The 14,242-nt window shown below is 33.8% G+C and overlaps 1 protein-coding gene across 1 annotated transcript; it reads right to left on the bottom strand.

The window, feature by feature from the left end:
- Nucleotides 1–6,814: 6,814 nt before the first annotated feature.
- On the bottom strand, nt 6,815–7,754 carry LOC129284410 (protein LURP-one-related 17). Its single transcript, XM_054919889.1, has 2 exons — nt 7,378–7,754; nt 6,815–7,290 (listed from the first exon to the last, which is right to left on the bottom strand). The coding sequence occupies exons 1-2, from the start codon at nt 7,651–7,653 to the stop codon at nt 6,910–6,912; spliced, it is 657 nt and encodes a 218-aa protein (XP_054775864.1). The 5' UTR covers nt 7,654–7,754; the 3' UTR covers nt 6,815–6,909.
- Between the last annotated feature and the right edge of the window lie 6,488 nt (nt 7,755–14,242).

Genomic DNA, 14,242 nt, shown 5'->3' on the forward strand with positions numbered 1-14,242 from the left:
ACAATTTTTTGATTAAAAAAATGGGAGATGTCTTGAAAAATTTTCAGCCAAAGTTAAAATTAATCTTAGTATCTCGGAGGAGGAGGTGTTCTTTATTGTCAATGGAGTCTATTACTTATACTTACAAAAACAAAAAGGATTAACATTAACCTTAACATATATTAATATCTTTAAGTTGATTTCACATTTTTTAATCATTAGATAATATTTGGCGGTTCAATTCTATTACAACTTCATTGAGTGGAAGTTGGAACTAAGAATCTTGAATCATACTCCCTCCATTTCTATACATAAGAAAAAATAATTATATCACATAGTTAAAAAAATTTGCTTAACTATAATAATTGAGTTTGAAAATAAAAAACTATACTAAAATATCCTTATATTTAATCAAAACAAAACTACATTAATTTTTTATTGTAAATGAAAATTATAAGTTTATGGGGGATAATCTAAACAAATTGCAATGAATACTTATTAAAATATGTGATTCTATTTATAAATAAAAACAAAACAATAAGCGGTAGTTTCTCTTGCAGAGGGAGTTTTTTTTTTGTCAATCTACCTGACTCTTAAAATATTAAATTAAATAACAATCTAATTGTCATTTTTCGAATTCTCTAACTCTAACGTAATTTTTCTCTCACAACTATGTTTTAATTGGCATGTCTCTCTTTAACTTTTTATTTTTACAAGTTATAGTACTACAATATTGTTTGCGAGAAAATGCACTAAAAGTTATTTAGACACTCAAAATCCGTCTTTTTTCTTTTTTCTTTTGCTGAAAAAATATAATTGCCAAAGATTGAAACTCAAATAAATTGGTATAAAACTCCTGGTTCGTTTATCATTACTTAGCTCAAGAGTTTCAATCGGCCCATTCTCCTTCATTCTCAACCTCGGCCCGCAAATTTGCCGTTTGTCACATAATTCGTGCTCAAAATTTAATTTGCTCAAAAGCGTGCCAGGACTTAGGAGACGCTCGTGTTTCTCATTTCATGATTTTGATTTGTTGAGTATACGAAAGCATTTGCGTTCTCTTTTTAACCCCACACTCGAGTTTTTATGAAGGCCTTTCCCTTTCTGCAGCATTGTGTTGGGGATCGCCCTTCCCTGTAGACGCCGGAGCAGCACCAAAAGTGATGGCATCGGGGCGTTTTCTTAGTTATAGTGCTTCGGTCGAAGAGGCAGACGGTCGCGGGTCCGACCGCGAGTGAGTCACAGTACGTTAGTCAAATGTTGAGGGGATAACCATTGAGCAACATGAATTAGTGGCAGTGATGTTCATCTCCTTGTTTGAGGCTTAGGTTCAAGTCGTCCCCGAGGCTCATGACGGGTTCAACCTGGCTAATCCTGCCACCATCAGAAGATAAGAGTGATTGTGTCTCTAAGGCGTCCATGAAGCATGTTAGAAGATTTGATAGTTTCTTTTCTTTGGGTTATATAAATAAATGCTGATAGGGTTTAGTGCCGAAAGGCTGGTCCGGAGACTACTGATGCATTGGACTACTATTGTTCAAGCCATTGTCTTGTAACTTGACTAACTGCCATCGAGTATCGGTGCTCCAGGCCATCTCTTGGTTTGTTTATCATTAATTAGCTTACGAGTTTCAACTAGGGAGAATACGTATGCACCTCACACCAGCAGTACTGCTGCCAGAATGTTGACAGACTGCTGGCGGGGCCTCCTTTGGCTGTGCTGGGCTTGTCCACAGGTGGTGTGATGCGTTGCAACGTTTGCTTTGTAAAGTAAATTCATGATTTGTTGAAATTGTCAGTAGAGTCAATTTATTTTTCTTGGATGTATGCAAATTGGAATAGAAGCTCTATAAATGGTACCAAGAACAACATACCTTATTCTTGTCCCTTCTTCAGGGAAGTGTATTGCTGTCATTCGTCTCAAATTTTGACATACTAGTTATTGCTTTCCTTATATTCACCATTTTCCTGGTTCCAAATGTGGGGTGATGTTTTATAGCATGAGCTTATTCGGGACTATCATTAGACATTGCTGCAAATCTGACAAAAGTTATTTGGTTTCCATTCTCTCCTGGGATTAATTTTTGAGATTTGGGTATGTAAGGATTCTAGTTGGCAGCCCCCCCCTCTCTGTGAATCTAAGGCTACGGTAAAACACCAAGCAAAAAAGACAACTTAGGTCATGTCAACTTATAAAAGGTCACTACAACCAATTAATGGGATATCAAAAATTTAAACTTCTATATTATTAGTACAGGTTTGGTGAGCTAACTAATTATCGAAATTATTTGTCTCTTTAAAGACGTGTTCAAAGGTGATTGCCCAATTTCTTATAGCAAGTTCTCTGATTTTGTTAATAGTTTCAACAAGCAAATGATTAACAGGAAAGTCATTACAGATAAGCATAAGTCTTTCAATCGAGTCAAAATAGATGTTGGCTTTGTTAAACTTTTTATTCCAGTAGATGATAAGATGTTCAAGAATACTCATGAGCTCAGTGACTGTGCTAAGATGATATTCAAAGTATTTTGAGAAACCTATAATTCAATTCTCTTTGTCATCTTGAATGAGTCCATTATAAGTAGCTACATCATAGTTGTTTATTGATTCGTCAATGTCAAGTATGATCCCTCTTGTCCTAAGGGGCACCATTTTGCTTGTAATCTTTCACTTTGAGGAGACAAGTAATTGAGTTTGATTGAAGGTTGATATTACTAAGAATATCTTAAATGCTTGTAAAAGCAATATCTTTGTCTTCCAAGCTTTCTTTTAAGTAAATATGTTTACATCTTTCCTTCAAATGTCCTAGCATATATAGGCAAAGAGCCTTTGTTAATGGATTTTTCTTATACTTGAACTTCTTGCATCGTTCTTTCCATTCCAAAGTATTCATTCCTACAATGAGAGAGAAAAGAAAGTTTTGAATTCAGTTTGTTCCACTAATTTCATCCAAACCACTCTAGCTTTCCTACAGTCTCTTAAAATAAGGATGGATGAGTCCAAGGTATTATGACCAAGACAGTATGTTGTGAGACAAGGGTTGGCATCATTAAAGTGGCTAAACTTAGATTGTAGACAATCCCAAGCTGTTTTCTAAAGAAAAGATTTCATTTTCTCATAAAGGGGTGATTTTCAAATCTCAAATCAAATATTAAAGCTGGTGTTATCTCTATAGTTCTCAATAGTCTTATAAGCACATGTAATTGTGAAGTTATCATTAGTAGGAAGCATCTAATAAAGAACATCATCATTTGCAAGGGGATTGGGAGGTTGGATAAGTGTAATGAGGTTGACAATATCTTGGTGAAAATATCTATGTAATTAAGCTACTTTCCAATCGTTAACAGCAGAGCAGAAATCAAAAACTTTAGCATGAAGAACAAAATTTACTTTATGAGAGGCATACTTAGCAAGAGGTTTAGAAAGAGGGGACCATTTGTCATATCAGAAGGATGTTTGATCCCTCTTTCCGACCCTCCAGCCCATATGAGATATAAACGGACTCCAAACTTTACAAATATTAGTCCAGAACAAGAATTGGTCATGGGAATGATTGATTTATTGCATTTATATTAGTCACTCAAGACTCAAATCCAAAGATAGATTGGCTTGGTAATGATAACCCATCAAAGTTTTATATTATGAAGCATCAATACATGTATGAGTATTAGATACGATGCGGCTTAATACATGGACAAAGCAATTTTTAAAAATTTTAAGGTACAAGCATGGCTATATAAATAATTAAATATTAAGTATTTAGAGATACAAGTATTTTTAATTTCATAATTTCATACTATATTGCAGATTTAATTTATATTAAAAAATTATAAACAATTTTTTGTAGTTCTAATATGAAGAGGGTTAATAAAAATTTAAAAACAAACTAATGTTTAACTCAATAAATAATCCATCTAAATGAAAAAAAAAATCAATAATATTATATTACATTTAAAAATAAGTTAATAACATTTAAAAAAGATTATTGAATCAATAAGAAGTGACCAGTGTGGGTGACTCTTAGAATTGGCACTTCGGCTTTAACTGCACTGGACCAGATAACAATAAGTCATCAACAGAGGCGGGCAATTTTAGAATCGAAACTCTGCGCGGAACGAAAGAACGAAGAAGCGACCAGAGATTAGAGTAGAAGCACCGGAGAAGAAGATGAAGAACTTACCTTAGACTCGAAGGGACAAAGCGATGGAATCATGGACAGCTGGACAGACAATGCTTGGAGTGACTAAAGAGACAGAGCACCGTGACTGAAGAAGCACCGTAACTGAAGATGGACAATGCTCGGAGAGATAGAACGAAGCTCAACGTAAGACGCAACGGGTTTTGGGAGTGAAGGTGGAAAGGATCAACTGGAAGATATGGCATCTAATTTCTGAAAAAGTAAAAAAAGAAAGGCCAAAATGCAGAGTCCCAAGTCCAACCCGCGTCCATTTGAACCTGCCCATGTCTGCCTGTGTTCAAATGTGTCCGACTGAAAATGAAAAAGCGGACACACCACTTCCGCATCCTAAACGTGTGTCCGTGTTGGATATGTGTCGGATACATATCCAACACGAATACGACGGCAATTTGCACATATTTGTGCTTCCTAACGCAGGCCTTATTTTGATTTTTTAGCCTTTTGAGGTCAAGATCAACACAATTTTTATCCTTAATGATATGACCCTAGGAAATGAGATGTGGTTTGAGAGTGAGGAGACATAAAGGTATGCTATAAAAGCAAAAGAATACTGCAAACCTGAATGGGATTGGGGAGCCAGAGAATACTCATGGTAAGTCAAATCATATAAAGCCTGGTTCTTCTGGTATAACTCCTCTCTGTAATTTGTACTCGATCTTCTCTTCCTTGAAAAGTAACTATGCAAGGATAGTTTGCTCCAAAAAAAATTATTATTATTTTTTAGCTTTCCTTTGGGTAATAATGAAAATCTACCACCAATGCTACCGTAAATTTGACTCTTCCTCTACTGAAGTCTATACCCTAATTGCTTTGTAGACTTTTCAATAAAGAAGCTTTTTTTTTTTAGACTAATTGTCTGTGCCATGATTACTGAATTAAATAAATAAACAACGATTTGTTCTGGAGTTCGTGCTGGTCTAAAAGCAGCTAAACTTTCTGTCTCAATACGATAGACTTAGGTCACATTGGTTACTTGTTTTGCTGATATTGCCTTTTAGTTTTAACTGATGCATTTGAACCTCAAGCATGTCTTGGGATTTGCATATGTATGCCCCCAGGCATTTCACTCTATTAAATATTATTCTTATAATGATTATCAGTGTGATTAGTGTCGGGACTTTTGTACTTATAGATCTTCAAAGTATCATAATTTCTATTTGTTTGAAATTGTGATTACTATTAGTGGGTTAGAAAAATTAACTCAGCATACAGTGCTGTTGATTCGAATTTGTGGTTGTTCTTGGCTCGAGACCGTGTACAATCAGTGCTAATAGGGTTTTATATTTGTTATTCATTTGACATCCAGGATTCAGTAGTGAAACTGAAACTCTCCCTCTTGTTCACCTCACTCCGTTATATCGACTGAAGGAGGTCTTAAAACTCATTGCACTTCCCCTCCATTTGAGATTTTTGAGTCTTTGATCCAGGATGTGTCCAGGCTGCTCGTTACCACAAAGAGTAGTTATTATGATCCACGCGCAAGCAAGCAGTTGCCTCATCTGCCAAGCTTTCAGGATTTCCTAAGTTCAAATGGTTTTGGCCTTCACGATAGAACTAATTCTCAGCTAAGCCATTAACGAGAAGCGTGTACCATGGTAAAATGGGCGAGGTAGGTGCCATTGCTTCTATGGATACCTAACTTTTTAGTATTTTTATATTTAGTTTTCCCCCTTTCTCTTTCACTCCCCCAACTCTTTTTGCGAGGTATTTCACTGTGATTTTCCTAAAAATGCGAAATTTGGAGGTCAGGTGGATCGATAAGAAAGGATGTTATTTATTCTGTCCGCATGTACACTCGTTTGACTGTTTTGAGTTTCCTGTATGCCAAGCTTTCTTTTTTCTCTATATTTGACTAGTTTGGCCAACGTGCACCTCCACAAGTAACGGACCACTTAAAATCTCCACTTTACATTGTTCCCGCATGATGCATATATGAGGCGTAGATTGTATTCTAGGTTCTTAAAATTCGGTGACCATGGACTTCAATAGATTTAAGATGTTGACCCTGATGGTTGCACCCTTCGGCTTATCAATGTTTCTGTTCTTTCAAGAACGCAAAGAAATATACAGAACTTGCAATGAGAGCAATGCCTTTCTTGTTATGCCTCACTGTCACTGCTTCACGTTTTTGTCTGACTGATGAGCATTGTCCAGGATTATTAGCTGCTGCACAAACTCTGTATGACATTGGGACTTGCCAGCTTAAGTAAAACCCACATGGTATTGTGAGGTCACGAAGGAATGAAGACTTCATGTAAGATCATGAAACCTCACAGCTTGAAAACGAACGCGAACCATAAAGAAGCAATCACAGCAATTTCAGTGATTGGACATGACCTGGTGATCTGAAGCGTGAAGCATACACCATGGATTGGAAAAGGGAAAACAGACGTCAGATTGATCAGACATGATCCATTTTAGGTAAAAAGCTGCTTTTATATATTATCGTGGGGCCTGGCGGCAACGAGACTGTTGTAACTTGCGGTGACTCAAGTGATGTAATTTTAAACTTCAGTCTTATAAAAAGAGCAGAATCATTTGGCCGGGCATTTATAGAAAAAATAAATAGCATTCCGCCTTTTATATTTTCCCCCTTCATCCTTTTATTTCCCCCAAAAAATTGTTTGAACAAGGTAATCATGACAAGAGACCAATCTCGAATTGTATTACTCCTTCTCAAAATATTCATGCACATAGTATGATTGGTGGCTAACGGGAAAACAAGCAAAGTGTCATGAAAACATTTGATCAAGGAGTAAAACGAGAGCCATGGCAAACCCAGCATCAAAACCCGGCTGTACAATCAACTGAAAAACATCTATTCCAAACGACACGTTTTTGCTACTGGCTTCCTTCCTCTTAATCTCAGCAACGACCTCCTTCGACTCATCCAACACCTTACATGTCCTGCGTGCATAAGAACCTTCAATTGAAAACGCGTGTCGTTTATCTGAAGTCCCACGGTATACAGTCGCCTGAACGTTGGGATTACCCTGTAAAATATTCACACGCCTCCTCACACGGAAAATCGGACTCTCCGCCGATCCATTCCTCAAACGGCAGTCGCCCACTTCCCCTTCGTATATAAACCAGCAATCTCCAAGTCCGAGTTTCTGCAATCACAATCATATATCGTGAATAACATTAACAAAATATTCCGAAACTACTTTTTGGTTTGTTTGGAAGGCTAGAGGTGATACCCTACGGCGGCGCATGGTGAGGACAGATTTTCCGGCGCCGTCCATGAGAACGACTTCCTCTGGGCGCTCGATATAGTTATCGACCCGATACACCAAATTTCCATCAGAATCGATCACCGTGAATCCTTCACAACTAATTACAAGTGACTTCCTCCAGACTGTTAGCGATGAGCATGGAGTTCCTTCGGTTCTCGGGTACGCTTTCTTCTCCTGCTCACTATCTCGTTCCTCGTGCACTGCTCTAGAAAGCGATTTGAACTTCGGAAACATCCTCATCTTTTTTCCCCCTGTTTCTCTGTATGTATGTCTGCTTCTGGTCTGTTAAATAGTTTTCTAGATATCGAGCTACAACGTGTGTGTGTGGATCCCACGCGCGCACATTTAATTAATTATTAATTATTCTCGAATAGAAAGGACGTTGCTGTTTGGTTAAAATTTAAACTTGTGGTGATGGTGAGAAGGGAAGCAACTGAAAACATGACATGTTGGCTTACACCGATAAGCACACAATGGCTTTTGGAACAATGCCTAGGGCGACAATGCTGATGCGCCTCTCTAAACTGTTCTACAGTTACTAGGGGCTGGTGCCTTGTTCGTTCTTTCTTTCTCTTCTCTTTGACATTTTTTTTTTTTTCGTGAAAGGGACTTTTTGGTGGTGACAAAGTTGAAGTACCCGACGATATTATAATTAGATACGAGTATTGATGAAAATTATGAACAATTAACAAGTGTTGGAGAAAGAGGACGCGTGTATGCCTAGCTAGGTCGTATTGAAGGTCTCCTAATAAGATTCCAGAATTCTGGTCTTGTTTTCAAGCGTGAGCTTATGGTCCTTGGTTGATGGTTACATTTATATGGAAAAAGATTCTCAGGAAAGAGACACAAAGCAGAACCAAGACACAATCAAGAGGACGGACTGATATTCTTGTTTAAAAAAAGAATTACCAACGTTCTGATTTCCATTCACAATGTGTCACAATTAAACTTTTACAAAAGGTTAAGTAACAAAAATATCTCAAAAGTTTTTAAAATGAAACACTAAGTATCCTTACATTATAAGGAGCAATGTCACTTTGAAAATGTTGAAAATAAAGCGATGTTGTCATTTTCTAATACTTAACTAACTAAGTGTTGAAATTGCTAATGTGGCAAGCCACATGGCACTTTGCCTAGGGAAGGAGAAGGAGGAAGACAATGAAATTCTTCAAATAACCCATATTCTCATATTTTAGAACAAGGAAGGCAATGAGATTCATTTCAGGAGAAGAAAGGGATAGATCAATATGTGAGAATTCACAATATGAATCAAGTAGAAGAGAAAGGATTCATCGAACATTGACAGACCCAAGTCTTCGTGCAACAACAATCCATCTCATCAACCTCCAACATTTGAACTTGTACATGCATTTTGATTTGGACAAGAATGATTGTTACTAACCAAAACTTTTATACCCTTTGAGCTTTTAAAAATTTTTCACTCAGTCTCAAAATGAGAAAATCAAAACCCTTAAATCTCGAATTCTCCTATCAACCACAAAGGTAATCCTAGCGTCAAATCAATTAGACCCTTCAAGAAGAAAACAAAAGCAATTTACAATAATCAATCAATTGAAGACATGTCAATATAGTTAATTGGGACTACAAAATTGTTTGTATTAAACTAACAACCTCTTCAAGTCAATGTCATTGCTCTTATTGCAATGTGCATTGGCTCGAATTACAATTATCAGAGCTTGCATATTGTGCTTAATTTTCATAAGGTACATGTTGTTTATCACAAGTGCAATGGTCGTGGCAAGTAATATAATAAAAGTAAAGTATCGTTCCTTCAAGGATTTGTTTAAAAAATAATGATCAAACAAAAGATTAAGTAAGTTCAATCAAGTTGAGTCAAACATAATTAGGTGAAAATAATTTTACAAACTAAATTAACACTAGAAAATAAAAAAAGAGAGTGATTCACAAACTTTAAGCACAAATTGAAACTTAGGATTATTTATCCTCCTTACATTTCATAACACTAAAATTATCTCCTCTCATAAATGCTTTTAATAAAAAAAAGTTCTAACTTAGGGTTTTAAAAATACTTGAACAAACTCTCTTATGTCATAAACAAATGTTTAGTTAAATTAATTGTCCAATCTATTGTTATAACTAATAAAACTCAATTTTAAACACCAACTCTAATGTGGCTATGCAAGGCTAGTAAGTTTATCTTTATCTTACAAGCAAAACTATTCATTCAACATGCAAATATCAAGTTTTTGCATTATTTTACCTAAGTTTTATATTCAACCTAGCCCTCTTAAACATCGATTAAGTGAACCCAACATCTAAATGGTGGCCAATCACTTAGAAACATTAAGAAAAAAGTAAAATAAATGCATATGTATCATTAATTACAAAAAGAGAGAAAGAACATAGTGTTAATCCAAACAAGGGTTCCAAATAATCCTAAAACAAAGTTTAACTACTTATAATTATCAAAAAGATACAAATACATAAAATATGTAGACCCATATCAGAATATAAAAGAGGAAAGGGAAGAGGAACAAAAAAAAAACAAAGAAAATGACCTCCAAATGTCTTCAAAACTCCATTCTCTTGGATCTCACTTTTCTAATGCCTAAACCCTAGCAACAAAGCTCCAAATGATTGCTCAAAGTTTGAATAATGCTCTTATATGCATCATACCAAAGCATTTTCAGATAAATAAAACAGAGTGTTTTACTGTCAATGTCAAAAGACTCAAGCGAAAGTCAAGATTTTGGCAGTTTTGCACACAACTAATGAAAATTATTTACTTTGTACTTGATTTTTTCATCTAAAAGCTTTTTGAAAATATCAACAAAATTCCAAAAATGCATCTGATGAAATTTTAAACTAAAATAATATGAAAGTAGGCTAAAAATATTTAATCAAAGCTAATAATACAAACCCAAAACAAAATGTATATTTTTTTAATTTTGACAATAAAAATATATACAATTGTTAGAATGAGTTAGAATTTAAAAAAAATGTAATGAAATGACATAAAAATCTAGAGATTAACAGTAAAAAAAATCTCTCTTTCTACAAACAAGACAATCTTGCCCTAAGACTAAGGTAACAAAATCACACAGATCATATGATTTAAGGCATGATTGCCTGTACCTTTGTTAATGGCTTTTGAAGTGGGTTCCATGGTCTCAACAGTAAAAGGGATAAATGAGAGCCTGTGGTGCGAGATAGGTTCATAAATTTCCTGCATGACTTTGGAACGAAGAAGAACTTGTTGGCACAGTTGTGTAGCCTTTTGCCTTTGGTAATAATGGATTTCACGTCAACAATAGCCACTGGTATGCCATTAGTGGATTTGTAGCCCTGCATGAAAACTCAGCCAATTTGGAAAGGATCCTCCTTAGAGGGCTTCAAAGGCTACTGCTCTTCACTATATTGCTCCAGCATGTTGATGATGGTGCAGCTAATGCAGGATTTTGGCACTGACGTCAATAAAAAAATCTACCACCACATCAGTGACATCCTCTTCTGCATACAAATTCCTGGCGCTCGTGACTTGGATTCCATGGCAATGGCACTCAACTAAATCTATGTGGGAGATCTATGCACTTGTGGGACGTATCTACAAGGGCGAGTGATATTTTTAAAGGAAGAAGAAGGCTTGAGGAAGGAAGAAGATGGAGAAAAGGAGAGTGAGGAAGGAGAAGAGCTAGAGGATGAGTGAGGAAAGAGAAGGTTGCAAGTGTTTTTTTGATTATCTTTTAAAAATTTTGGGTGCCTGTCATGTGATAAATGAGAAAAAACAAACGGTTAACCCTAATGCTAGGGTAAAATTGTATAACTTTTAAAAGTTTTAGAATGACATTACTTTATTTTCAACACTTCCAAAGCGACATTGTTTCTTATAAATGTAAGGGTATCTAGTGCTTCATTTTAAAAACTTTCAATGAATTTTTACCCCTTAACCTTTCACAAAATGAAGGCAGGAGTGAATTCTTGGTTTTAGAAAAGAGATTCCTACCTGGTCCATATATTGTTCTGCCTTGTGACCGCTTGTTGCATGTGGTCATTATACTTGTTACATACATATGATTTGGTTAAAAAAAATCTTATATTATTGAAAAAGATATGCAGATATCATGTGATTATTACTAATGTAGATTTTTTACGCTGCACCAAGTCTAAGCAAGTTTTGTTAGAGTTTTTATATTATATATAAATAATTAACTATATTGTTATAGTTTAGTTGAAGATTCTAATAGTAAACCTATAAAAGCTATGCATAGTTTACTAATTATTTATCAAATTATATCCTTTTAAATTATAATACATTTTCTTGTGGTAGAAACAACATTTTGTTTTATAAATACTATATTTTATAGTATGAAAATAATACATAATCATTTAGTCGAAATCGATTATAATTATAACTTTTTTGCATCACAAAAGACATTATTATATTATAATTATGAGATGTAATTCGTTGGCAAGAAAAATGAGATGTAATTGTTTTAAATGATAGAGTATAAAGAAAAATATAGCTTTATCCTCCACTGGGGAGAGGGAGGGAGGGAGCATAATTCATCCTAATCCAACACAATAGAGAATGTTACTGGTGCAAAAGCACGAGAAGGGTAGTCAAATAGAACCCAACACGTATTTACTTATTTATTTATTTTTTGTTGGACTGGGAATCCAGCATGTTTTTAAAATAATGAAAAGTAAAGGCAAGGCTATATGATAGGAATGAGAATAAATGTTAAAAAAAACAAACAATATGAAATGGTGGGAAAATCAAGTGGCATTTTCAGTACTCTGGTGTGCATATATAGTTGAACTAATTTTTATCTTTATTGGAAAGGAATTTTTTTTATAGAGAGGTGCCGATAAAAAGATGTTTTTGATATTGGTATTAATATTATTGAAAACGAGTAATAACCATAATACAGCGCGTGAGCAAATATAATAGGGAAAATTTTTAGATAAATTAGTTACACCACGTTAATTATTATCTGTCTATTTAAAATGCTGGAACACGTCTAAATAAAATCTTACATAATATTTTTTTAATTAATTTTATTCTTATAATAGAATGTATATTTAATTTCTTATCTTTTTATCTCTGCTATTATTAATGTCAAAATAAATTTATATTTAATAATATCTGAATGTCATGTTTTTATTAGACATACTATAAATAATGTGATACACTTAATTTATGTAAAAATTTCTTATATAGTGCGTGTCACATGGGCACAGGCTCAAACCTATGAGTCAAACTCAAAATAACACATCTCCTAAATCCTAAAATTAATTCTTTATAATATGATACATATTCTCTCTGTTTAAAAATATAAAATATTTTTAATTTAATTTTATCTTTCAATAAAGTTATTCCTTATTTTTAAATTAATTCTATCTTTTCATATTTATCCTTATTAAATACCTTATAATAAATATAAAGTCACTATCAACAGGGACACTTTAAAAAAAGATAAAGATTACATTTCAAAAGATTAAAAATATCTTATATTTTTGAACATCTAATTTTTTAAAAAAATATCTTACATTTTTAAATGGAGGGAGCACTATAATTGAACAAGTTGATTAAAAGATGATATTGATTATTCTTTAAAAAATTGGTCCGAAGACGCAAAATATTTTTATTATAAAATTACTTGATCGCATGTTCTAATTTTTGTCTTGCATGGCATTTTCATTCAGTACAGATACTTGGCAAACATAGAACGTAAGTGAAAAGGAAAACTGTGGAGACCATTTTGAAAAATATATTGCAATATTATGTGTGGCATCTCAATTCAATTAATAATGAAATAGAAATAACTCGAAGAATTCGTATTTAAAAAATAGAAAAAGTTTTTACATATGTAACTTTAGATCCAGGATCTCTTAGAAATCAAGTTGAGAAAGTGGAAGAGACAAGAAAAAAGAGCATGGGGGATACAGTTTACGGCGGAAGAAAGTAGAAAGAGGATGAAACACGGCTTTGGCTTTTGAATTTTGAGGTTCAAATGGAAGGCAGCAGAAGGGGTTATATCAACTAATAATAGCCAAAGCTTTTTCGAGGTTCAAAGTTCAAATTTCAAACCGTCCCATGGCGCCGCCATTAGGATGCCATTCCCTACACCTCCTCTATGCTATCTACTTTTGTATCGCACTTCCTTGGATCATAATTTTCAAGCTTTCATTTCCTTACTAGGCTGTCTGAGTGACAGTGCTATTTTTTTATCTTTTTTGGTTTGAAAGAGGCTTGAAGTTCGAATCTAACGTCGATATGTTTTATACGTGTACATGGATGTATGGTTCCCTTTTTTTGTGGAAAAAAATTAAGTTAAGAAATAAAAAAAGACGACAATTACAATCAATATTTTAAAAATAAGATCAAACTGTTCTATTCAATCTATTAAATTGAGAACTAACTCTTGATGCAATTTAATTGGCTTCTCAAAATCATGCACAACAAAACCGATCAAAAATTGAAAAAACAGTTGAAAACTGAAACAGTTTTGTTCAAAAAAACAGGACTAAATTAATTAAAAAATTTAAAAAAATTAATTAAAACAAAGAACAACCTAACATAATTAATATCAATTTTGTACTCCCTTTGTTTAAAAATATAAAATATTTTTTTAAGAAGTTAGATATTAAAAAATGTAAAATATTTTTAATTTTTTGAGATATAATTATTATTTTTTTAAAAAATATCCTTATTGATAATGACTTTATATTTATTATAAGATGTTTAATAGAAGTAAATATAAAAAGATAAGATTAATTTAAAAATAAGTGACTACATTACTAAAAGGTAAGATTTGATTAAAAATGATTTACATTTTTTAACGGC

This window comes from Prosopis cineraria, unplaced genomic scaffold (assembly GCF_029017545.1).
Source record: "Prosopis cineraria cultivar Desert tree isolate PC_DT_omini unplaced genomic scaffold, ASM2901754v1 PC10, whole genome shotgun sequence".
Classification (NCBI taxonomy): domain Eukaryota; kingdom Viridiplantae; phylum Streptophyta; class Magnoliopsida; order Fabales; family Fabaceae; genus Prosopis; species Prosopis cineraria.